Raw genomic sequence first — 24,024 nt, 5'->3', positions numbered from 1 at the left:
AATTCTATTCATGCTTCATTTTCCAAAAATAAAACTGCCCAGCTGTGAGCTTTGGATGCACCTCTGTTCAACAGGTGCTTCGGTTTTCCCCGTTGTCTGAAATTGCCTCCATCCTTCTCTATTGGAGAGGATGCGAAGTCTGAAGGATGTGTCTGAAGGATGTAGAGGTGGGGCTGGGACTGTATCTCGCTTCCCAGCTGGCCGGTCTCTCTACTGAGCTGCAGTCGTGCTACGGCTGCCCCAGTACATTCGGATATTTTGTGCAGTGATGGATCTGGTGACGAATCTCCCATCCAAGAGTAGCAGGTTTGTTTTTATTACCTTTATGGACATTTGAATCCTCTCAGACGAAAGAGAGACTGGAACGTAGTTGCCCTACATCTTAAGCTAGTTTTTACACTAATCCAGTAGAGAAAAAGAGGGGGCCATGTTCTTTTAAAGTGTGTGTGTGTGCGTATGTAGATCTTTAAGGATGCCATCTTTCTTCCGTAAGGAAGGCTAGAGGTTTCTGCTGCTCAGAAAACGCATCTTTCAGATCCTTAGTTAGAAGGCATTTCCTCATATATAATTCTGCTAACTTGCTCAGAAGAAAGAGTGAGTTTTAAAATCTCTGTTACTGAATGATTCTTTCTGAGTAGTACTGAGCAGAAGGTAAATATCTGCTCAAGGATCTTGGCTTTTGTGAATCCCACTTTGAAGTCCTTTATTGCACTTTCCAAGCTTTGCAAAGGAAATGCCTGGTTTTTATCCAGAGTTCAGGATTCCACTTGTGGTCACATATGTGAATTTTAAATTGAAACTTACAACCCACACCAGGTTAGGTAGAACTTCATGTTGATGAATTTAAGTCTTCATTCTGCAAAAAGTGATTGTATTACCTTTCAAACACGTGCCTTTTGAAATAGATTATTAGTAGTTATCCATATGAGTTTCGCCTCAGTTTCACACAGCTGTATATTAGCTTCTGTTTCACTAGATCATCACTAATCTTGAATTGTTTTACCATTTTAAAAGGTTTGGGATTAATTTAGTTACATCATTAGTGTAGATTTTCATTAATGTCATTGACATTACATGTTTCGTGGCAGAAGACACATGTTCTTAAGTACAGTTTAGAGCAAACTTGTTTAAAAATTACTTCACATTGTGATAGTCTTTCTCATCGTTCTATCTTTTTCAGATATCCTTTGCAATCAGAAAGCGCATAAGTACCTGATGATTTTGTGATAAATTTTAATCTGTCTTTATATAGTAGAGCCCTTCAGGATATATATGGGGGTTTTTTCTTTGTTTGTATTGTGCTAATGACTTTGGAATTTAAAGGTCATTGTAAAGCACGATATGTTGGCTGAAGGAGCCCATGCAATTTTAATACTGCTTAGCGGGCTGGTGAAAAGAGCATCCTTAACAGTATGCACGTTCTGTGGGAGCTACTGGTTTGTGAAGTGCAGAGACTGAAGAAAGAATACCAGTGGACTGGAAAGCTGTTAGAGCTTAATGATATCCTGCGGTTAGATAAATGCCAAGACAAACCAACCATGCTTACTTTCAAGCTAGGATAAATTGATTTTGTGATAATTTCTTACTTGATGAATTATAAATAATATTGTGTCAATACGATTATTTTTCTCCTGCTATTCATGTAACGGCTTGTGTAGAGTAACTTTTCAGTGCAACTCACTTTTGCCCTGAGAAAAGTTTGCGCATAACGAGCAAGTATAGAGTAATGAAATGTAGTTAAAAACCTGTCTTCTGTGCAGGTGGGGTTTTGTTTTCCTCTTTTCTTTTTTTTTTTTTTCCTTTTTTCCTCTCCCCTTCAATCAAATCCAGCATTAAACAACCTCAAAATAACAAGATATTTAGGGGAGTGGGTTGGTTTTTTGGACTTTTTTAAGAGTTACTCTCAGGCTATCTAAGGAGCAGCATTCTGCCATTGGTGTTGGGTGTAAATTTAAACACAGCATTAAAACTTGTTAAGATTTTTCAGGAAAGGTGCACATTGCAAATGTCAGCTTATTGTAATGCAGAAGTAAAATGAAAATTGCTTAGAGAATTTTAATTGCTTGAAAGTTGTGGCACATGGAAAATAAGCTTAGAAAGTATTATTTTCTTCTTTTAATATTCTGATGTTAAACACCGAACTGCCCGAACTAATATGGTTTTCTCTTCCCTCTAATTTCATTGGATTTTTTTCTCTCCTTTTCTTGCAGAATAATAGAATATATTGTTTGTTATAAAGCACAAATGTTTGGTCTGTCTTCCAGCTCTTAATGAGGTATCTTTGCAGGGAAGAGAGATCATGTAAAAGAAATTAAATCCTCCATTTCATGAAATGACACACTTTGAACTTTTTTTGATGTGTGTCTGATCTTTCCAGCAAGCTGAATTTGACCTAGTTAAACTTACTTTGTCAACTTTGAGTTTTAGAGCACTCTTCCCCACCCTGATTAAAACAAGCACAGCATCCTAAGTGTGACTGCAAGCTCCCCATGAATGCTGCCTTACCGATATATCTAGTTTGTTTGGTTGAAGTTATTACCTATCACGTAATACTTAATGTAAACTGAAATGGTATTGATAGTGCTTTGGGTATGTTTACTACAAACTCAGCTGAGATAACCAGCGTTGATATGTTAAGCAGTGGCAACGGCTAACTGCACCGTGTCTTTAAGTAGTGGTACATAAAAGGGCTTCCTCTTAACTTAGTCATCCAGTGTTGTGTTATAGAGGGCAAAACCACTTTGACTTGCTGCCTCTTCTAAGGTTTCTGGTTTACTTTTTTGTGCTGACATGTTGAATAGTGCTTTGTTTTTGGAAGGAGGTGATGGAAACTGGTCCATAGCTATTGTTAACTTACTGCGTATTGGGTCTTCTCCTGTGGTGCTGTGTTATGACAGATCTCATAATTTTTTGTTTAATAATGGGAATGGAGTAAGGGGAGAATACGTCTCTTGCCGGATGCATTGAGGAAACAATTAAATTGATCTCCTAAATTCAGCCTTGTTATTCCCGTTTCCTTTTTCAGAGAAAGTCCCCATTTTGTGTTTTTCATAGTGCTGGAACTAGGCAAAGAGTAGGTTTTAGAAAGGCTACAGTAAATGTCACTGAACCATGCCTGTCTGGTTCTTCCCTTCTAGGGATATCTTTTTTTTTTTTTCTGTTCCCCATCTGTCCTGTTCCTACCTATATGTGCCACTTGGTTCATTTAAATAAATGTGTAGGGAAAAAATACAATTTAATGGAAGTCCGTTATAAACTCCAAAGTTTAATATAGTGGAATTGTAGTGAATTTTGCAATTTAAAATAAAGAAGCTGTTAGAATAACAGATCCACAAGTAGATTACACGGATTCAATTGACTTTCTTCCTAGTGCTTCCTGTGATTACTGATTTTGATATATGATCAGAAATCAAATGTAACGTTTTGGGGATACTGTAAGTGAACGTTGATGATTAGCAGATGGAGCTGTTGCTTTTTGGACAGTCTGAAATAGTGCTATATCAGAACAGAATAGTTCCAGCTTCCTCCTTTTGTTAGTTAAATGTATGAATGTCTGTAATAGAAACCTTACAAGAGGTAACAGGAGAATTTAATATGTACAAACCCAAGATGGTTGATACTGCTATCCTCTCAGGAGCAAATATTGAAATGTTTTTTACATCTACCTACCAAGGGAAGAGAAGAACATGTGAGAATTCTTGTGCTTTATTTCAGAATTTAAATGCCCAGACTCTTCTTCCTCTTAAGTAAATAATTTAACTTTATAAACATCAACAATATGAACTTAAAAATGCTTTCAGCAGACTCTAGTAGTAAAATAACAATTCTTCAGCAAAAGATTTTTATAGGCAGCATTATTTCAACCATTAGCTTTCATAAACTTGATTGCCATACTGATTTCCATTAGCATACTGTATTATATCCATTAAATATACCAAGACAAGTGGTATGCCTGTGCCAGGTACAATTCGTACAACATGTGAAACTTTGTCTAGTGTAACTCCAGATACTGACAGTACTGGTTTTGCTTTGGTCACAGTGTGGATGGGACAACTGGTTTGGTTTTCAAGAAAATTCTAACACTCCACTTTAAAATGTAGTTTTCGTGCTCAGTTGGCGTTTGTACCTCGGCCATAGGTTGTAACAGGTTTGCATCTGAGTTGCGTGCTGCATTTGAAAAAATACTGCTTTTTTTTGAACGACAACATTTTCATTCTCTTCATTCTCTTTTGCAAAGTAACACTGAATTTAATCAGAAACTGTAGTTGGCTGATTGTGTCAGAGCCTTGTGCGGGTTTAAATCATTCAGTCTGTAGTAGAACTTGCCTGAGTTATTATCAGGTAAATATCTGATTAATTCTAAGTTCCCTGTGGATTGGTGTAGCCCAGAGTTCCTTTTGCTTCAAAATAAATACATTTAAGAAAAAATTCTATGCTTCAATGGATTTTTCAGACAAGGACCGAAGCAAGTCCTTATAAATAGCAGAGTTCATAAACCGTGGGTAGGAGTCTCTGTGCATTAAGGTATAAATTTGAAGCTGTGCGTCATCGAAGGTGTGTTGTGAGGGTTCCAGCATATTTCGGTTAATAACTTCTCTTACTCTGGAGTCCAGACTGACCTGCGTATTAAAACAGAAAGTCACGTAAATAATAGTGGTGAATAGTACGTGTGGGGTTTTAGGTTTGTTTTATTGGTTGAAAAAGCAGTCTTTTTTAACAGTTTCAACTGGTGTCCTTCAAGAGTGTGAAAAAACTGCTAAATATACGTACGTAAAAAAAATTACTGTGTTGAAATTTGGAAGATGTAATCTCTTGAGTATGGACGGGGAAATTTTCTCACTGAGGTGACCTTACTTTGAACAAGGCGGCCTGCAATCTTGTTATGACTGAAACCTGAGAGACTGGCGGATTATCTCCAGACCAACTTCCTCCTCTGTAGTAGAGAGGACTTTTAATTTTTTGTGACGGTTCATTTCCTTGGGAGTTAGTGCTGTTGGAAAGGGACTGAATTTGGAGTAAGCAATATGATGCAGACGGAAACTGTAACCTGGGAAGCTCTTGTTTAATCAAATCCCTGTTAAAAAGCAGGCTGAATTGATGCGAACCACAGGTACGGCTATATAATGGTTCCATACAGCATATAATTAATGTTTTCATTGTTTTCTGCAAGGCTGTAGTGTCTGTAGAAGGATGTCAGTATTACTGGAATAGACTGATTAGATTTAAACAGCATTTTAAAAGTACGTAAGTACAGCCTGCACTAGAAACAACTAAGTTTGCGTTTTGCAAGGACATTGGAAGGTTTAAAATTTCATCCTACTTGGTAGGATTATGTTCAAACTGAACTGGGGTGTCTTCAAAACTCGACATATTTGTTAACAGTGAAGTGACAAGTAGTTTTGAAAATTTCCAGGAAGTCGGTGTGTTTGTTCTATGCGGTGTTTTGGCAGCTGCTCTTTGAGCAATTTGTGCTTTGCAAATAACGCTTTATTTGTGGTTACTGTGCTTTGGGAGAGACGCGCACACCCCCTTGCCCAGTGCAAGGAAAAAAGAAACTGATTTGTCCAGCAAATAAAATATAAGTTTAGCGAGGATGAAGTGATCATCTGGGTATTTGTGCCTCAGACTAAAGACTTCACATCAGCATGCCAGGGTAGCACAGGGTAGCACTGGCTCTTACAGCCAGTGAAAGTAGTTTTGACTATCTCACCTCAGTGATGGGTCTGCCTTTTTCCCCTAAATCTCTACTTGATGGCAGTGGAATGCTGGGGGGTGGGGGGGGGAGTTCTCCCTGAGTATTTTTGTAGCTTTAAACACATGTTAGAAATAACTGTGCAAAGCAGCATCAAAAAATGTAGTGGGGAAAGTAATATACCTCCTTTGGAGAAAGGATAGAAATATAATCTTCATAAATTAGTCTTGCTTTTTCTTCAATGACACTTTTGTTGGATTCTTGTTTTAGTTCCTCGCAGGCCATCCAGAAAAGCATGTTTTCCTCACTGAATTCTGTTCGTAGAAATTCACGAAAAGCATTTCTGCCAGCTGGAGTAAGCATCAACTTGTCAAATGATTGAGCCCAGGCATTTACTTCTTCAAGAGTAGGAGCAGGGCTTGAGGAGGAAGGAGAGGACAAGAAGAGAGAAATGAATGATTGTTACTGAAGCTGTTTGCAGCTGGCAGGAGGCATCTGGCATCACGATGGAACAAAATCGCAAGGTTCATGGGGCTCTTAATTCCTCACCAGAACTACCCAAGTGCAAACTCTAGTAAACATATTTATGAGATGCTTTTTGAAAGTGTGCTTATCAAAATCTCAAATGCAGATTACTGCTTCCACTTTGATGCAGAAATTGCAGTTTAGTGCTCAGAGTAATTGCAACAAAGTCCCTTTGCAACAGCTAAGCATTTTTTTTCCTATACCCAATAGTCCTTGTTGAATCTTGTTAAAAATTGAATGAAAATATGTAGAAAGAAGCAATGATTCAAACCCTGTAAAAGGCACCCTGCTGTCTGTTAGTGCTTTACAGGTGCTGCTATCTGTTCGAGCAATTCTGAAGAGGAGCCTGACTCTTGGGAGGATCTGAGCTCCTCTTTATATTTACTATTTTTGTATGGCCGAGCGCTGCCAGTTAGCTTCATCACATAGGTGCTGGGTGGGAACAGGATATATTTAAAAATTATTTCAGAAAAAAGGGAGACTGTGGTTACAATGCTGGTTTTGATCTGCTGTGTTATGGAAGTGGGGATGTGCTTACAGGGTGCATATAAATAATGTAAAAGATTATAGATCAGACCTTTGCTCCCTTAGGATGTAAGAGACAGGTGACTGCAAATTCAGCATAAATTACAAATAAATAATAATAGTTATTTGCATATTTCAGGTAATTCACTTTATTTAGTACGGTTTGCTGGGTTTGTTTCATTTTAGCTTGACAGAACACTTCATAAAGACTGTACCTTTCCTCGCAGTTTGGAATACCCTCTGTTTGGAGTTCGTGCGATGTTCTCCTTGCTCTCTCTTCGTCTTGATTTCTAACAGTAAGACTGCAAGGTAGCAAACAAAATTTTAGTCAACTTTATAAAGGAAAAGGCTGAACGTACACCAGATGCTTTTCCTCCGATATTTAAAAAAAGATCATCTAAAAGGACAGAAGCTAACAATAGCCACATTGCCCTTAGTGATACTCTGACGTGAATTTTACAGTTGTATAAACCTGGCAAACTTTAATGTAGCTCAGTGCCGTTCAATGTTGTATCACATAACCTTTCTATTCAGGGGTCAGAGATTTGTAGAAGATCTCAAGTTGGAAGGGACCCGTAAGCACCATGGAGTCCAATTGCCTGCATATATGGGAGTACCCTTTATCACATATGGAATCTGTTCTCCATTGAGGCTTATTATACTGTGTATGCTCAATGCCATGTTTTTACTTAAGTTAGACTTGATGCACTGGTTTTATGTGAGTTAGATTTCACGGTTGGTTGTTTTGGTGTTTGGTTTTGTTGTGTGGTTTGTGTGTTTGTTTTTTTTTTTTTTTTTTTTTTCTCCTTGGATACTTCTCATATCCATAGGGCCTGATGAGAGTCAAGACTCTGGTTTAGAATGGTGATACCATGTTACAAGAAAGCCAGAGTTCAGAAGCTGGAGCACGTTTTAAGCAAGCTAGACACGTCTCTATGTGATGTTGGAAGTGTAAGCATCTTTCAGAGTTCAGATGTAGATATAGCCAGATTGCGTGGTAAGTGATTGCAACTTCAAGAAAGTGATAGTATATGCTTCAAAACGTGAGGCCTGGAGCACAAAGAGCAGATATACCATGGCTGAATATCATTTTCAGTATGTCTGACTGAAAACAAGTATTAACTTGTTTGTAGAATTACAAAAAAAGATAAATGTTTGCTGCGATCGCTAGTGATCGCTGAGAGTTTTTCACGTCCCATGGAAGGGTAGCTGTCGACTCTTGCTGCTTTCGTCAGATGTTAGTTTAAATAACTCTATTTTTAAAAAATTAATTTTGTAGTTGCAGATGATTCTTTTTCATTTGAGACTGGATTTGAGAATACACATATTTCTTTTTAGGGAATGGAGACTACGTTCCAGTTCACAGGCTATCATAGTTTAGTGAGAAACGCATGTGCGCGCACACACATACGTTCATATCATCGGTAAAGCTGCTTCAAATTTGTCAAGGAGAAAAGGTCCCATGAATTATAACCTGTAATTTGTATGAAATGGGTCCTCTAGCTGAAATAAAGCAATACAGTTATTTTTGTTAAAACTTCTAGGAAAATACCAAACATAATTTCTTCGTTTGTGTCTTACCTTTCTTTAATGCTAATGTTGTAACTGTTTTGTTGCCTTAATCTGTAAGACTCTCATTGATCCCTAGTGAGGCTTTTTGTTAAACCAGTTGATTTTTCTGTCCTTTCTGCCTTCTAAACTCATGGCGTTGGCTTATTTGCAGCCTCACTGTTTACTGGTTATCTCCTTCTTCTGCTTTCTCTACTGTTAGTCCGTAATCTGCAGAGACCTGCTTTTCCCTTTGCCAAGGCAGTCCATGCACTGAAGCAGTAGGGAAGCTTTCCTACTGTTAAGACGGAGAGCAGATATTGCAAACATATATAATTTTTTTTTTCTGCAACGTATGAACCATACATTCAAACAAACGAACTATTTCAATTCACCTTTTCCGAAAAAAAAAACCACAAACCCAAAAAAGTAAGCAGTTAATGTTAGTTCTCTATTCTTTTGGGGTGTATAGGTCTCAATCCTTTACTACCCTTTTTACCAGTGATTCTGGCCTTTTTTTTAATATGAAAAGTGATACGTTATGTACTCCTCTCACACAGACAAGAAGTGATACGGCTGTCAGAGTTATTACTGGATTGAGGGGAACCAACAGATCCAACAGAAAGGATTACATCTTCAGAGGATAGTGCACTAAAAGGGAGAAAGACAAAAGAAATAACAAAAGCTTCCTTAAGAGAACATGACGTGCCTCAAAAATGACTCGTGGGAAAGCTCTTTCCCTGGAAATGTACAGGTAAATGAAGAGACTAGTGCAACACTGCATCTTCTCAGGATCTGGAGGAGCAACAGGCTGGAGCCTTGAGTTCTGGCTGTAGGAATGAACACAGGCTCTGAGCATCCAGCTGAGAGACTCATTTCACTGTTTCTTCATTCTAAATCTACTATTAAGAGCATGCTGAATATTGGATGTTCAGCAGCTCAGCTGCATGACTCATGTAGACTGTTATTTTTATTCCTATTCATAATTTTTCTGTTCAAAGTACTCGAGCTATTTTGAGGAAAGGCTCTGTGAATAGGGAATATAAATAGCTTAATTGTGGTTTGTTTTGCATTTCTTGCTACTAGAAAACAATTGCTCTCAAAAAAATCAGAAATTATTTTAAAGCTAAAATAAGCTGCTCTGTTTTGGAGCCTGTACTGGTTTTCCCAGATGATTCTGAAATGCAAATAGGAATTTTAAGCACCATGAAATTTGGCTACTTTCACACACCTTATTGAGTAAATTGCTTTCTTGGAACTGTTGGAGTAGTGAGGTGCACAGAAAATGAGCATCCTGGAAAACATCAGGTAAAACGGTAAAAAAAAAAAAGCACTTTATCAACAATTTAAAAGATAATGCAAATTTTATGTACTCTGACTTAGTAGGTGAATGTGCCTTATTTTTTCCTTTTATGGAAAGGCACGTCTGTGCAATGCAGCTCTGGACTGAGCCGTTTGCAATTGCACTGGACAACTGTTCAGGTGACGCTGGTATTTGTATGGGATGCTTTAACATAGATGCCATTCTGCAAGGGAGCAAACTCTGATCCTGTGCAGGCAGAGTACTTACTGTCTCTTTAAACTCTACCTTAGATTACCTCTGAGCACCTGCTGAAAAGCTTGGTAGGATCAGAGCCAGAGTACTTGGCATCTTGCAAAAAAAAAAAAAAAAAAAAAAAATTCCAAGTAGCCTCTTGTCCTTGCAAAATACTCACTATTTGCATCAGAGAGGGCAGAATTGGGTATCTCAGCTTCTGATGAGCTGAGTACCAACAGCAGAGGAACCATCGGCCTGCTCTTCCCTTGCCTTCTAAAGGTGTTCTCCAAAGGGTTTGCTACCAGCTGCTGTTGGAAAAAAATAATGGTGGAATAGATTCCTAGACTCTGCTACATGTCAGGTTATTCACAACTTCTTCCCTTCACCTCAGCGAAGGGTTTGCTTGCTCTGAAGTGTTTATGTGGTGGATAGTGCTATAATAAGCACTCAACTTTCTGTCAGTGTTTTGGTTGAACTCCTATGCCTGTTTAAGACTTTATTTCAGTGCAAGTTCTGGTCTTGCCCATTAATTAACACTTGGCCCCAAACAGATACAGGTCTTTTGAGTGTGGGAAGCTTTACTCCAATTTTGAATGAAATCACTTGGATCTGGAGGAGCTGGTAAGAGAAAGAAGGTGAACATATCATTAATTTAAGGAATCAAGTGATTCCTTTTCCTCTTTTGCTTTGCTTCCCTGATAAATTTTCCTCCTTAACACCTTGTAATGGGAGTTCTTCTGAATTATGTTCTGCTTAACTCCTCATCTTCAGCAGATACCAACAATGTTTAAAGTCTCTGATCCCAAGGATTAACTTCATATGAATTGCAGGTGCCATGAGTTGCCAACACTAATTAATGGTGACAGATCCAGTTGCCTTTGAAACAAAAGAACAGTGCTGGGCACCTGGTTATTCATTTTCTGACCTACACATTTTTTTGCCTTCTCCTAATTCCATTTAACACAGCCTGTGCTCCTTCTTAATACCCAGTCCTAAATCTAAAGCTGTTACATATTCTGGTATCGCTTTCAGTTTTTAGTGGAAGCTCTGGTGAAGCTCAAGGCTGAGGAGAACCAGTCCTGCACGAAACAGACCTTCCATTACACAGTACTGACAACAAAAGTACAACAGAGATACTGTACAGATTATTTTTTTTTTAAAATCTGTTATTTCAATGGCAGGGAAAAGAAAAAACAGAGTGTGAAGTGGAGTAGAAGGTTATGTCTAGTAGTAGAGCACAGTCATCTCTCTTAGTCCCAGACTCTCATAACTACTCAACTGGTTTGTTTGGTTTATGTTGTCCTATGCACTGGCTGTTACCCCTTTCCCCTCTCCCTCCCCAATATTCTGTTCCCCAGAGGCCTGAAGGAGCGGGGTTACCATGAGCAGCTGCAGCAACAGCACCAACAAAAGCAGCAGGCGTTGGACCCGCGATTTCCTGTGCTGTGCTGAGCCTGTGCAGCGCCTGGGGTCTCCTGGGTCGTAGACATCTGCCGCTTGCGCATCTCCATCCGCTCTGATCCCATGGGCTGCAAGACAGCAAGAGAAGGGGGAAGTAAGAAACATTTCTCTTATTTTTTTTTTTCTTTTCCTTTTATTTCCTTTAAAAAGTCTTACCAAGAACTGCCGAAGGCCACAGCTCCAAAGAAACTGAAAAGCTAAATGTTTGGTTTTCCCCCACAAAAGCTCTTATGTGTTGAATCCTTTGGAAAATTCACTCATTTTATTGAAGTGCTGTGATGGAAGGCAAGTGGCTAATGAATTCTGCATGTGGGTGGGAATACAAAGAGAGTGGCGATGGTGAGAGCAAAAGGTGGAAGTGAGGGGTCTCAGAGAGCTGCAGCTCTTAGGACAGTGGTATATAAACCTCGGAGTTGAAAAGGGTTTCCTGAGGTATTGACTTCAAGGTCGGTCCTAAAGAAAATGTTACAGAATTGAGGTAGTTGGAGCCTCTTTTTTTTTTTTTTTTAACTTTCTGTTGATTAGCCAGTGCAAAGGCTTAGTGATGCCTGAGTGAGACACTTGAGCTCTCTTAAAAATCTGTTCTTTGGTGACTGTTGAGGATGTCTCAAATCTGCTGGTTGCCCTGTAGCAAAGAGGAAAGGCCAACGCTTATCTGTCCACTATAGTCTAATTGCCACAGTTTTTAAAAATGTTATTCTCCCAAAAAGGAATCAAGTGCTGCTTTGAAGATGAAGAATTACTTGTGGAGAAAACACATGACAGTACAGCATTAAGATTTAACATGCTGGTTTTGGTTGCCCTCCCCCAGCTGAAGAGGGCATGAAACAATTTTTGGTGGAAGCAGTGGTTGTGGTTTTTGCACTGGTCTAGGAAACCTTTTGAGAGCCTGAATTCTGCAGATTGTTCAAAGAAGTGGTGTCAATGAAAGGACAAGTCCCCTTGAAGTCCCTGTCCTTTTCTGACCTATCTTTCTATGAGCTTCAAACTTGCTCTACAGCACTTGGTAACGCTCTCCCTCTTGTGCTGAGGGTAATGCCATACCTAAGTGACAGATGTCTTCTACCGAGGAAATGCCAGCTTGTACAAAGATGAGTATGTCTTTCTTCATTTTGATTGTATCTGATTTTTGGATACATAACTAGTCCTCCTCCTGTGTCACGAGATCCCTTTGTGTGTAGGTTTTTCCATGTTGCTAAACCTTCTTTTGAGGCCATGACGATTGCAGGGGAACTAAAATTAGCTGCCACAGATTTTGAGTTCTTTGTTTCAAGTCTGGTATTAAATAATCAATAAAAAAGATCTGATGAGCTGAATACTGGAGGGTTAAAAGTTGCCTTCCTTTCTACAACGTTTAGCCAGGTTTAGGAAATACTATTGTTGTAACTTGGGGGAGAATGCACGTTGTCACAGACTTGACAGAAGTGTCAGGAGAAGAAAGGAGATTATTTTAGCAGAGTGCAGCATTAAATTGTGCTGGATTTTTTTTCTGCTGGATTTTTTCCTCTCCTATAGAGCTTAATAGTTTTTGTTTTTGTGAGAACCACCCACTCTCCCAAGAGAAGAATGCATGACATGCTGAGCAGAAGATGCACCTGTTTTCCAGGAGGAATAAAATATAAGAACAACAGGACAGATAGAAACGATAACCCATTTTGTAACACTGCAGACCTAATCTGACAAGTAATACCGAAGTGCCCAGAAAAAGAACATAGCTTCCAAAACCCCACAACCTTTCTCGTTTCAAAATGTGGAAGAACAAATGTGAAATGTAGAACACATTTGCAGATTCAGGTTTCTTTCCTTCAGGGTTTCAAATTCATAGGAATAGAACAAACCCCTCAGTATTAATTTCCTTTCAGATACCTATACTTATTAAAATAAAGCATCTTCTTATGTTGGTTAGAAAGTGATAGCAAGTAAAGCGTTATTGGAAGGGTAATATATCTAACAACATTTCAGGCTTCTTTGGACAGTAAACAATTATTATTGATCAAAAAAGTGTAACTTGGATTCAGATACGTCCAGTTTATAGAGCCTAATCCATCCAGTCTTACTTTTGAGATGCTTTATGTGGCTAGTTCACATGGTCCTACCTCTAATCCGTATTACAATTGAACTGATGGTGGTCTGAGTGGAAAAGCTGGTTCCTGTTTGTTGTTTTTCCAAGAAGAAAGGTAAAGGACGGTGGAAATAGAAAGAATACATACTTCCTCCCCATCTCATCCTACTTAATGAAAAAAAAAAAAACCTTTCTGGATCCACTGTTATACCATTTCAGGTTCTTCTTCAGAATGGTTCTTTGACATCTTAAATGCAAGGGAAGAGTACGTAAGTAGCTGTATGGCAAAAACTGCCCAGCAGCATTATGTTCTGTGTTTCATTGGTGAATCGTATGCCTTAGAAGTTTTCTGGCACTATAGTTTTTTTTGAATGTTCATCATTGCATGATTTCTCACAGAGTTTATGGAAAATGAAGGATTGCGCAACACAAAAATTTGAGATGCGTTTTTTCAGATTAAATGATGCATGTTCATTCCTGTTTGGCAGATGTATACAAACTTTCTCATTGAATAAGCAAGTAGGTTTTGGTCATTTACGTGATGAAGATTTGCTTTGAAAGATATTTTTAGCAGATAAAGCATGCTTTCATGATAGCAGAGCTGTATTAGAGTAATGGGAAATAAGAGAAAGAGGACTGGAATATATCTGTTGGCTTAAAGACGGCTCAAGCTTTTTGAATTACAGAGCTCTCTAGTGATTATCGTGCATGTATTTCCTGTGGCCCTTGACAGTCACATTGTACATTCAAATAGAGGTCTGGAGTGGATCGCAAACTAACCAGGATGGGACTTTCAGCAGTGTATTAGCAGGAATACTGTGGCAAGATACAGGAAGTAACGTCCTCCTCTGCGCAAGTACTATGGGTATCATGTTCCAAAAAAGATAGAACATCTGTCTCATCACCTAACAAGACGTTTATGCAGAAAGACTGTAGGAGTTTGGATTGTTAATCTAGGAAGGGGAACTGAGAAGCATGTTGATCTCCGGGTCAGTAAAAGGTTGTGATGTTCTACTGTTCTCTGTTTCTTTCAGAGATAAATAATGAGTTAGCTTAGGCTAAATAAAATCTAGGCTCGATTTTATGAGATAGCAAGATGGAGAGCTGGGCAGCGATGCAGGTTATTACAAAGTTGTATAAACTCCTTTGGCACAGATATTATTAAGACCCAAAAGACAAAAACGTATCCAGCTGGTGCAGGTTCAGAGAACAAGCAATGAGTAAGTGATCCATCCCAACATGTTTTTTCTAACTTCATTCTTCCCGGTTTTGGTTGGGGTTTTTTTGTTTGTTTGTTTGTTTGTTTTTAATGCAGCTCTGGCTCTAAACCAAACTGTCGTCAAGCACATCGTTCTATACACCCTTCTACCTGGACAAACTCCCCATGGCTACATAAGAATGATTAATCTGCAGGAGAAGTTGGTATCTTACATATTAAAAGTCCAGATTTTTGTGGTTCATCCTCTAACCAGAACTGCAAAACAAATTAAAAATGTTCATGTTTGCGGAACAATTTGTTGCAAAGCTATATCCCAGTTGTGACCGTGCTGAGACCGTGTAATGCCAGACGTGGGGCCTGAACACACATAGGCTGCCTAAAGGATGTGTCATAATTTCGTATGTATATTCATGGATAAACACTGGCTTTATAGATTTCTTTGCTTTGAAAAAAAAATGTAATTAAAAAAAAAAAAAGGTAAACCAGGGAAACACAAACCCTGTCTGTACATGGTGATGTAAGAAGTTCACCACAAGCTCCCCGTCTGATGTTTTTAACTCTCCCATAAACTCCTCCTTGGCTGGAATAGAGGCAAAGGCACAGACACTGAGTTTGTGCGAGTCAGCTAAGGATTCATTTTCAAAGAAAAGTACCTTGAAAAGCATCGAGACTATCCGAGTATGACTGTACCCAGGGAAGTATAACAATCTTGGAAGGCGTATGGGAAAAAAAGTCATAGAGGTGAAGCAAGTTGTCTGAGATCGCGCAGTGAGCTAATAATGACAGAGCCACTAATGGGACGCAAACAGAAAAGCCTTATTTTATGTCCACAGTTGTTTTTTCTGCTACCTCTAGTATATCCAAAATTTCACAATGGGTCCTCAAAGTTCTCCATCACACTTTGCTGCTTCTTGCTGCAGCCACCACAGCTGTGTAATGCTCCAGTTACTGGTTTGAGTTGTGCTGTATTCAGGAATGGACAGTAAATTTATCAGCAACTCCAGTGAATATTATTTGTAGGAATTCATAAAATTCCTTGCTTCTTTACAGTACCACCCACATTAGCAACAATTTAAACAACTGCTTGACTGACTTGTGGATCTGTGGGGATGGAGGCCGCTATTTTTTTGCCTTCAGTAGACTTCAGGTGCTCAGGGCAAAAAGGAGAGGGGTTTTTTTTAGACATCCCAGTAAAAAGGTTTTCTGTTCATATAATGTTGTTGTTGTTAATTTGGGATATCAGATGGTCTGAGTGGGTCATGCAGTAGGTGTAAAACCACTTTGAGAATCTAGTGCCTCTGTTCTTTGCATCAGCGACGAGACTAACAGTATGTATCAGTTGAAGGATTATTCACCTGTGGATCCTACGGCTATAGTACATGGTACCAGTGACTGGTGACCTCTTCAAGTTTATTATTGCACAGTATTAGGTCAAAGAGCCTCAAACAACTGTAATCAAAACCAGTGGACGTGTGACTGCTAATTTTGCAAGAGGGCTTTCCTTTTTTTTCCTAGACTGATGCTGTGGGTGATCAGTTTGTTTCAATAATGAAAAATCTCAATCAGCAACAGCATTTTTAACTAATAGCTTACCTTAAAGTTCTTAAAGGGAATGACACATGTTGACAGCTAAATATTTTTCTTTCCCTGTCCTAGTTGAGAATACACTCGGCAGACCCACAGGTGGTGGAGTGGGGAAGCAGGGTAAGAGGCACGTGGGTATTGCTCCCCCGCCAGCTGATGCATTTCATAAATAGCGTAAGAGGTGGCCTAAACTTGTCCCCACAACCTGACACTGATGCTTAAATAACGATCTCTGTTTTCTTACACCAGTAGTATGATGTTGCAAGAGAAATGCATGTTCAGAGCTGGGCAGGGAAAGCATTAGTTGTAGCCGTAGCTGGAAGACTTTGGAGCTCGAGGAGCCCCGAGAGCTGAAGTTTGTATAAAAGTGCATTCAAGGGTGAGGGATAGTTCAGAGCTGCTATTCGGCTGTAGAACAAAAGGGTGCATTCCTGAGGAAAACAAGGCGTACAGCCGTCCTCCTACCCCTGCTGCTGTCAGGCAGATCACTCAAATCTGACAGGAAGCATCGAAGTGGGAAAGAACCTGTGACTGAACTGGACAGATTTCTCCTCATAAAGAAATTTTATACTGCAGTTAGAAAAAAATGAATAAATTAGGTGCATTTTCTATAAACATCGGTTCTTCCATCAGCCCAAAATATTCTGTTCCTTATTCCTAGATGTGCACTTAGAAAATGGCAATTGGTAAATAGAGCTTGTTGTCACACCAGCCTCCCAGCACAGTCGCTTATTTGGTCAGGTGACAATCTGAAATAAAAAAAAGATGGAGGTGTTCTTTCTATGGTTTTCAGTTCGCATGGCATGCAATTAGTATCTGGTTTTAAATGGATTTTGACACTGGCCAGTGTCAAGTATTTTCTGTTTTGTTTCCCTGGACAATCAAATATAAGTACATCAATCAACAAAGAGGGTATTTTCTTAGGAACATCAAGATCTCGTTGTGATGAGAGAAAATTCCATCCTAGTTTTTATACATTCAATTTTGAAGTATTAATGCTGATTACATGTAGCGTGTGTCAAATTTTCAGCTACTGAAAAGTTGGCCAGTGAAGAGAAAGGGATTTATGCCAGCTGAGGATCTGATCTGGCACTTGTATTGATGCTGCAGAGAAAAGTGACTTGATACCTCGGGTTGGACTTCATACCAGGCAGTGCTAAGCAGAGGTGTTAGGAATTTTCTGAAACGCCTTTCTTCAAAATTTGTATAAATGTTTTGTTTTAAAATCCTCCTTCTGCTTCCTGAGTGCATTTACACAGATGGTTACAAACAGTGAGAGTTTTATCGCTGAAAGTGGCTTTTTCCATCTCACTAAGAGAATGCAGAGGGTGAATGTGTGTCTGTGCACATAAACTGCTGTTCTCTATTTCTGTTCTGGATAGCTTTGTATTTATTCTTTGAGAGAACTCTTACTGTTTTGACTATAATGTAAATTTAGAGATGGACTTTTTTATTTTTTCCAAGGTAGTTTAAGTATGTTTTACATTTTTTAGATACGTTTCTTTAACTAGTTAAAGATTCAGGCCTATGAGATGCAGTTCTCCTCTTATTCTCATTGAGGTCCTCGCAAGTTCAGGAAGACCGACATCTCCCAGCTTCAAGCTCAAATTACTGCTCTGGTTTTGGTTGGGGTTTTTTTTGAGTCACTTTGGTAGTCACATTGAGCTCTAGTGCTTTCCCTGTTTAGTATTCAGGCAAGGTTATGCTGCTGCTTCAAGGTAAGAGAGGAAGGTCCAGGAGGAGACCTTACCTCTGAGCCCAAATGGAGGGATTCATCAGCCTAGTTTGTGACACGTTTATCCTCTAATACACCTGGATATCAAAAACCTTGGATGCTTCCTGGTCTCTCGTTCTTGTTTAATTCCCTAGCACCTTAAACTCCCTTACTAGGATGCTGTTCTACAAGAGATCCATACCCTAAAATTTGCCTTGCTGAGGAAGAATAAGCCAATCGAAAATTGCTTTTCTTTCTCTACGTTATCTCCCTCACACCAAAATGGCGATTTCACTGCTCTAAACTCCCTCTGCCTCGTTTATCTTCTCAGATTTCCAGACCTCTCAGAAGGTGCTATGAGAACGAACAAACTGTGCGAGAACCCTCTGTGCTGGATGCTCTCTGCGCTTTGAGAATTGGGGTCTGCCTTCTCTGTCTCCACCATCTGGAGCAGATACGTGCCTTCCTTGAAAATGGGTTTGAGAAGAAAACACAGGAGATTTAAAAACTGGAGATGGACCGCTATCTTGTACCTGTTTTCTAAGGAATCCAAATGTATTTTTAGACGAGTGATGGAATGAGGTGAGATACCTTTAACCAAAGGCTTTCAACCTCTACCATCTCCAGCGTTGTTTAACCCCAGCCTGGGTACAGTTTTAGCCAGCTGCTGGATGTAAAATGAAATGTACCTCTGTCCGATTGGATCAGTTTGACTGCCCAAAGTAATGACAGCACTGCCAAAGACACCTACGTCTGCTTGGTGAGGGCTTGAGTAGCCATAATTTAATAGAAAAAATATGACTTTCTGGTTCATGTGGATAGGGAAGGACTAAAAGGTGCTATTCTGCCAGTTTCTGAGTAGTCAATTGGATCTGATTTTGCTACTATCAAGTCACTGTGGGGAATCAAATCCTTGAACAGGACAGTCAGTCAGTGTCCAGATGGTATTGAGAACTTACGTTGCAAAAGTCCTTGTAGTGGTGGTATGTATGGACCAGATGAGACTCTGAATTGTGCTTTGCTGTGCAGTTCTTACACCCAGCTGGCCCGTGCTCCTTGGGACCGCTCCAGCACAGGCATGATCCATCCCTAGTGATTATCTTGAGCTACATACAAAACATCTCCTAGCTACCTGAATTGTGTACAAAAGGCTGTCCTACGTGATCATTTCTGCATCCGCGGGAAGTTTCTTCTGGCTACTTACAAGTCTCCTCTGACTGCCTGCAATCTGTGTAGAGCTGCATCAACTCTGCAGCCTTGGAGTCTCTGGAAGGACCATATTCTCCACTCCAGATGTTAATCAGCACATTGAAACATAAAGAAACCTGTCTAGGCACAGCGGGTCCTGCCTGGAGGAATCCACAGAACTATCCAAATCCCGTGTGGAGCGCAGCGATTAGTTAAAGACTTAATTGAGAAAGGGGAGTAGGACTTGATCAGCTTGTGTCTGGTTGGTTCACTGTTTCAAGCCAATCTAACGTAGCATCTATGCAGATGCCTAAGTGCAGAGTTTCTGGATCTCCCAGGGAGCTGGGGGCCTCCTCCATATAATGGTAACAACAAATTTAGTCCATTACAAAAATGTCCCTAAAAAGCAATGAACCAAAAATAGAGGAAAAATAATGGCACACACATGTTCTTGCTTCTTATCCAGCTAGACAGCATCTATGATTCATATAAAAAGTACATGCTCGTGTTACTAAATAAATACTTAAAAAAAAAAAAAGAAGAAGGAAAAAAAGTCCAGGGATTTAAGCCAGCATCTGAAAAGCTACTTTTGAAAATAGTGGAAAAACTACTGTATGCCTTAAGAGTAATGTTGAAGTACTGGAATAAGTACATCTGTCATACCTGTTCCACTCCAAGGCATGCCCGTCTGACATTCAGATTATGAGGCATTTCTCTGTGTAACCTTATGAACGCAAATGAGTGTGAAGGTCAGGAATGAAAATTATTTCCCCGGTTAAAAGCACCTCGGATCATATTTGGCTTAGTTGTAACATTTATAGTATTTGCTAATCTCTCAGTAGAAAGGTGGGCTACCAAGAAAATAGCCTTCCCAAAGGAGGAATATTTAAAATCTGAGCCACGAATGTCACATTTAAAAAACAAGACCCGCACCAAATAAAAAAAAAAAACCAAAACAAAACAAAACCAAAATACGAGAATACATAGAGAAGAAGATTGTAGACTAAGCTTTTATACTTTTATCATCATCTTATGCTAAAGCATAATGGCCATTTTTTCAGCTCAAAGTGCAAAGATACTATTACTTGAACGTGATGCGTGCTCCTCGTACACGTTACAGTTAGGCAAGTGTGCAAACCTGAACTCGTGCTGGGGTCCGATGCGTGTGGCCAGAGCATGGAGCTTTCCCAGTAACCATCCAATCGCCACGTGAAGCCCTGTGCTCTAATGCTAGCTGACAGCCAGCCGGAGTGAGTGCACGGATGTGGATCATCATAGTCTAGATATTTTTTGGTAAATGCTTTGGGCCTGATCCAAACGCCATTAAAACAATGGAAACCGCCTCTTGGTTTCAGCGGGCTTTAAGTGAGGTTACGTAAATCTCGCAATTGCTGCTCGGATCCCCCCAGTAATGGTCACCAGTGAGCTGGAAGAAAGAGATTCTGTCGTTGTCTACTAATGTCATAAGAGGCTTGCAACTGGGGTCAAGCTCCAAGTGAACCTCTGGACCTATATTTCATTAATTTAGAAATATTTGGAGCTGCAACATACTCCCACTGAAGCCTGTGGCAGCTTATTGTCAACTGAAACATGAACGGGAAGCTTGATGCTCGTGCTTCTCCCTCTTCATTGACAAATTTGACACGCAGGCTTTCTGCCATCAAGCAACGTACAATTTTGGAGAGCGAAGAATTAATATATGTTAATGAACTCACCCACACATCTGCACATGCTTTAGGCATAGTTATCGGATTGCCCACTTAGGGAGTGAAGAGCAAGAGCTCCTCGGAGTTTTTCTATTATTGGAGACCTGGCATCTTGCAGTGGGGATGACTGAAATGGTTGAGGATTTACAAATGCAAGACAGAGGCTGGCAGCCAGGAGACTGGCAGCCACGCAGAATAAAGCAGCTTCTTATGTCACTGCTGCGCCCGAGTCCATCGAAGGCTTAAGTGGATAAAATTGCAAGAGAAAGTAGTATCCTTCCACGAGTTCAAATAACAACTCTGGGATGCTTTTGTGTAAAATGTCCAGAAATTGAGTGCCTTTACCTGTTTTATTTAATTTATTTTTCCAGAGGAGCAGCAGCTCAGAGGAGCGGGGTTCATCTATTCAGGTGAACGCGTTGCTTTACATTTCAAAGGCAAAGGCTGAAAAGGTATCACACCCCCAGAGTAACAGGTAATGGTGCCTTGATCATGTCACCTGTAACTGAGGTCCTTTTCTCCCAAGGGCTTAGATGTTTTCTGCTCCTTTTTCTTTGCTATTCAGTGCTGCACATTTGGCCGCCAGATCAGCCCGCTGTCTGCAAAAACACCTCCTGCACTGAAGTATTTTTCTTAGTAAAATCTGACTTTCCTGTTAAGAAACGTAGTTACTTGGGGTTTCAGTGGAATTTCTTTGTATTTTTTTTTTTTTTTAGAGGGATGCCCTGTATCTCCTCTGGTAGTATTGTAAAGTATTTCTTTACTTTGGATTTTATCACAAGAGACCTCACCGAAAATGTTATTCTAACGTGCAGTTAGCAGGGTCGCTCGCTGTCATTATTTCTCCTGCAATATGGGAAAGACACGAGAGAATTTTTTACCAGTTGCACAGAAAAAGCAACAAAAGCAACCTGCCGCTCAGGTCCAGCCATTTATGCGGGTGCTGTGACAGTGGAGCAGTAAAAATGCGAGTATGGATGTAACTTCATCCCATGCTGAGTCCCTTCACAAACTAGGTCACTGCAAACCGCAATTAAGTTAAATCAGCGTCAAGCCCTTCTCCTCTGCGCTGCACAGACTGGCGGCATCCCCTGCCTCGTCTTCCGTGGCAGCTGGAGTCAGCCTCAGCGGATGGATGTCAGTTCACACTGGCTGATCGGCTGTCTCAGAAGCAAAATTAAACAAAATAAACCCCAGGCTTCTCCAATCACGGGAGTTCTACCACTGATTCAGCCCTGCGCTGGCTGGCTTTACTGTCAGGGGAAGTATTTGCTTCTAGTTATTTTTACGCAGCTCGCTTTACAAAAAAAAAAATAAAAATAATTCATTCAGCCTAATATTTTACACACCTCTTTACTATGCAAAGAGTGAAAGTGGTACACACAGCAGATTGCTCTGCTCACTCCCATCGTCTCCGACTGAGCGCTTGGTTGCATCGTGCTTAATTATGAATGGTCTCCAAAAAAGCCCATTTTACTGTACTATGAAGTGACTCATATCACACAGAGCTCTGACAACTCGCGCTGGGTATCGGAGTCACATGGCGCTGTATTAGGCGGTGACTCATTTCATATTGTACTCAGTGCCGAGATCTGACTCACATCGAACTGTGCGAGGAGCTGACTGACATTGTACTGGTCCGAAAGCTGGTTTGAATCGGGATGACTCACCCTGGAGTGCATTAAATAGTGATTCACGTACCGTTTCCTATTGATTCCGATTGTCGCGATTCACTTCACGTTGTACTACACCGGCACCAGGCTGCTCCGGCAGGGCCCGGGCTCTGGGGCAGCTGCCCTTTGTAGTGCCAAGCGGAGTACTACCAAAGTCGATTTAAAGCTGAAGTAAGGTCAGAATTCGACTTAGCGTGCTGTCATTTCGGTTGTGACGCTCCCTGGATGACTTTGCTCCACCTGGCTCTGACAAATTTTGAAACATGCCTATAGACAGAAAGTTAAGAGTAACAAGCCTCTAGCTAAGAATACCCTGTTGCTTCTGAATGCCAGGAGATCTCCGCAGTGTTTCCAAGACCCGCTGCCTCCTTGGGGTAACTTTTAGTGACGCAACGAGAGAATGAATTTTTCGAAGTGACCGAGTACTGGTAGTTTCCCAGGCTTCAGGTTCATCAACTTGTGACCTGGGCTCCAAGAGACACACAAACCTTGAACTCTGACAACTCCTTCCTGGTACTTTAAGCTGAGCCCTTAAAAATCACTACTCACTCTGAAAAACGTGCACTGTCCTTTCCAAGGGATAAAGAGGTATGTAACAGCCAAGGGGATGCTTCCAGGATTATTTGGGACCCAGAGGAAAGATATCAAAATACATATCGATGGGTAGATAAGAAATTAAAGGGGAAATAAAGTAACCATTCTCTCATCTTAGGGCATTTTACAAAAGATAGCGCTAGCTTCATATTCAGTTGGCGTGAACATGCTCTTAGCTTAGAAAGACATTCCCAATTTTAACACTATGCTCCTAATTTTAACCTGATCACAACCAGGACTCTCCTAGCTGATAGCGATTGTGGTGCTTCGTTTAGCTGAGCTAGCGGTTACTGGTTTTTGGTCCTGTAGTACAGTGACAGCATAACTGGCACCACGGTACAACAGCTCCGCAGAGCGCTGGAGCTGACGCTGATGTTCTGACTGTGCAGCGAGCACTGAGGTACAAGGAGACTCCTCACCCCTTACATCACACCGGCGGCATGGTACGAAAAGTTTTGATCTTAAGTTTTTCAACAGCAAAAATGAAATAACGGAACGGTTGCACCAAGTCAATTACATCGGTATTAAATTACCGTAGCTCCTACTGGCATGTACAAGGATAATCTTATTTCAATGTCTGCAGTTGTGTCTGATTTGCATTACCTGCTTTTTCTTACCTACTGACATTAGCTAATGACAGAGCTCAGGGAGAGCTTTCCTCTCACCCGAGGAAGGCTGATACTGGGAGAGTGTATATGGAACAACTGGCTTGTTGCTACTCATCTCTCCAACTTCGCAGGGCAGCCGAGGGCCCGGGGGACTCCATTCACGAAGGGGCGGTGGGGTGATGGATGCTCCCTGATCTTCATCCCTACTCGTACAAAGAGGAGGAAGGGCCCCCGCGGGCGCGGCGGGAGCCGAGCCCAGGTGTTCCCCGCTCCGGGGCGAGGGAGGCGGCGCGGAGCGATCCCGGCCGGCGGAGCGGCGGGGCCGAGCCCGCGGGGAAGAGTCGTGCCCCGGATCCCGGAGCCGGGGGTTATCCCGGTGCTACCCGTG

The 24,024-nt window shown here is 40.6% G+C and overlaps 1 protein-coding gene and 1 long non-coding RNA gene across 7 annotated transcripts in view; one reads left to right on the top strand and one right to left on the bottom strand.

Annotated features, from left to right (window-relative positions):
• Positions 1-1,683: 1,683 nt before the first annotated feature.
• The window catches only part of RGS20 (regulator of G protein signaling 20), a 42,403-nt gene continuing 20,062 nt past the window's right edge, over positions 1,684-24,024 (bottom strand). For 4 of the 6 annotated variants that reach the window (XM_063326872.1, XM_063326871.1, XM_063326870.1 and 1 more), the window contains exons 2-5: positions 11,208-11,356; positions 6,958-7,044; positions 5,876-6,110; positions 1,685-4,619 (exon numbers count right to left, since the gene is read on the bottom strand). In XM_063326872.1, the coding sequence (XP_063182942.1) occupies positions 4,431-4,619; positions 5,876-6,110; positions 6,958-7,044; positions 11,208-11,353 (657 nt within the window). In that variant the 5' untranslated portion in view covers positions 11,354-11,356 and the 3' untranslated portion in view covers positions 1,685-4,430. Of the gene's footprint in view, positions 4,620-5,875; positions 6,111-6,957; positions 7,045-11,207; positions 11,357-11,444; positions 13,792-24,024 lie in introns of those variants that run through there. The other 2 variants (XM_063326873.1, XM_063326868.1) reach the window with 2 other exon arrangements.
• Positions 7,529-22,597, top strand: LOC134511986 (uncharacterized). The gene is made up of 3 exons (XR_010070018.1): positions 7,529-9,044; positions 11,186-11,382; positions 18,199-22,597. It is a non-coding gene; the product is annotated as an uncharacterized LOC134511986 (long non-coding RNA).

This window comes from Chroicocephalus ridibundus, chromosome 2 (assembly GCF_963924245.1).
Source record: "Chroicocephalus ridibundus chromosome 2, bChrRid1.1, whole genome shotgun sequence".
Taxonomy (NCBI): Eukaryota; Metazoa; Chordata; class Aves; order Charadriiformes; family Laridae; genus Chroicocephalus; species Chroicocephalus ridibundus.
This window is presented reverse-complemented; position numbering and strand designations above follow the sequence as displayed.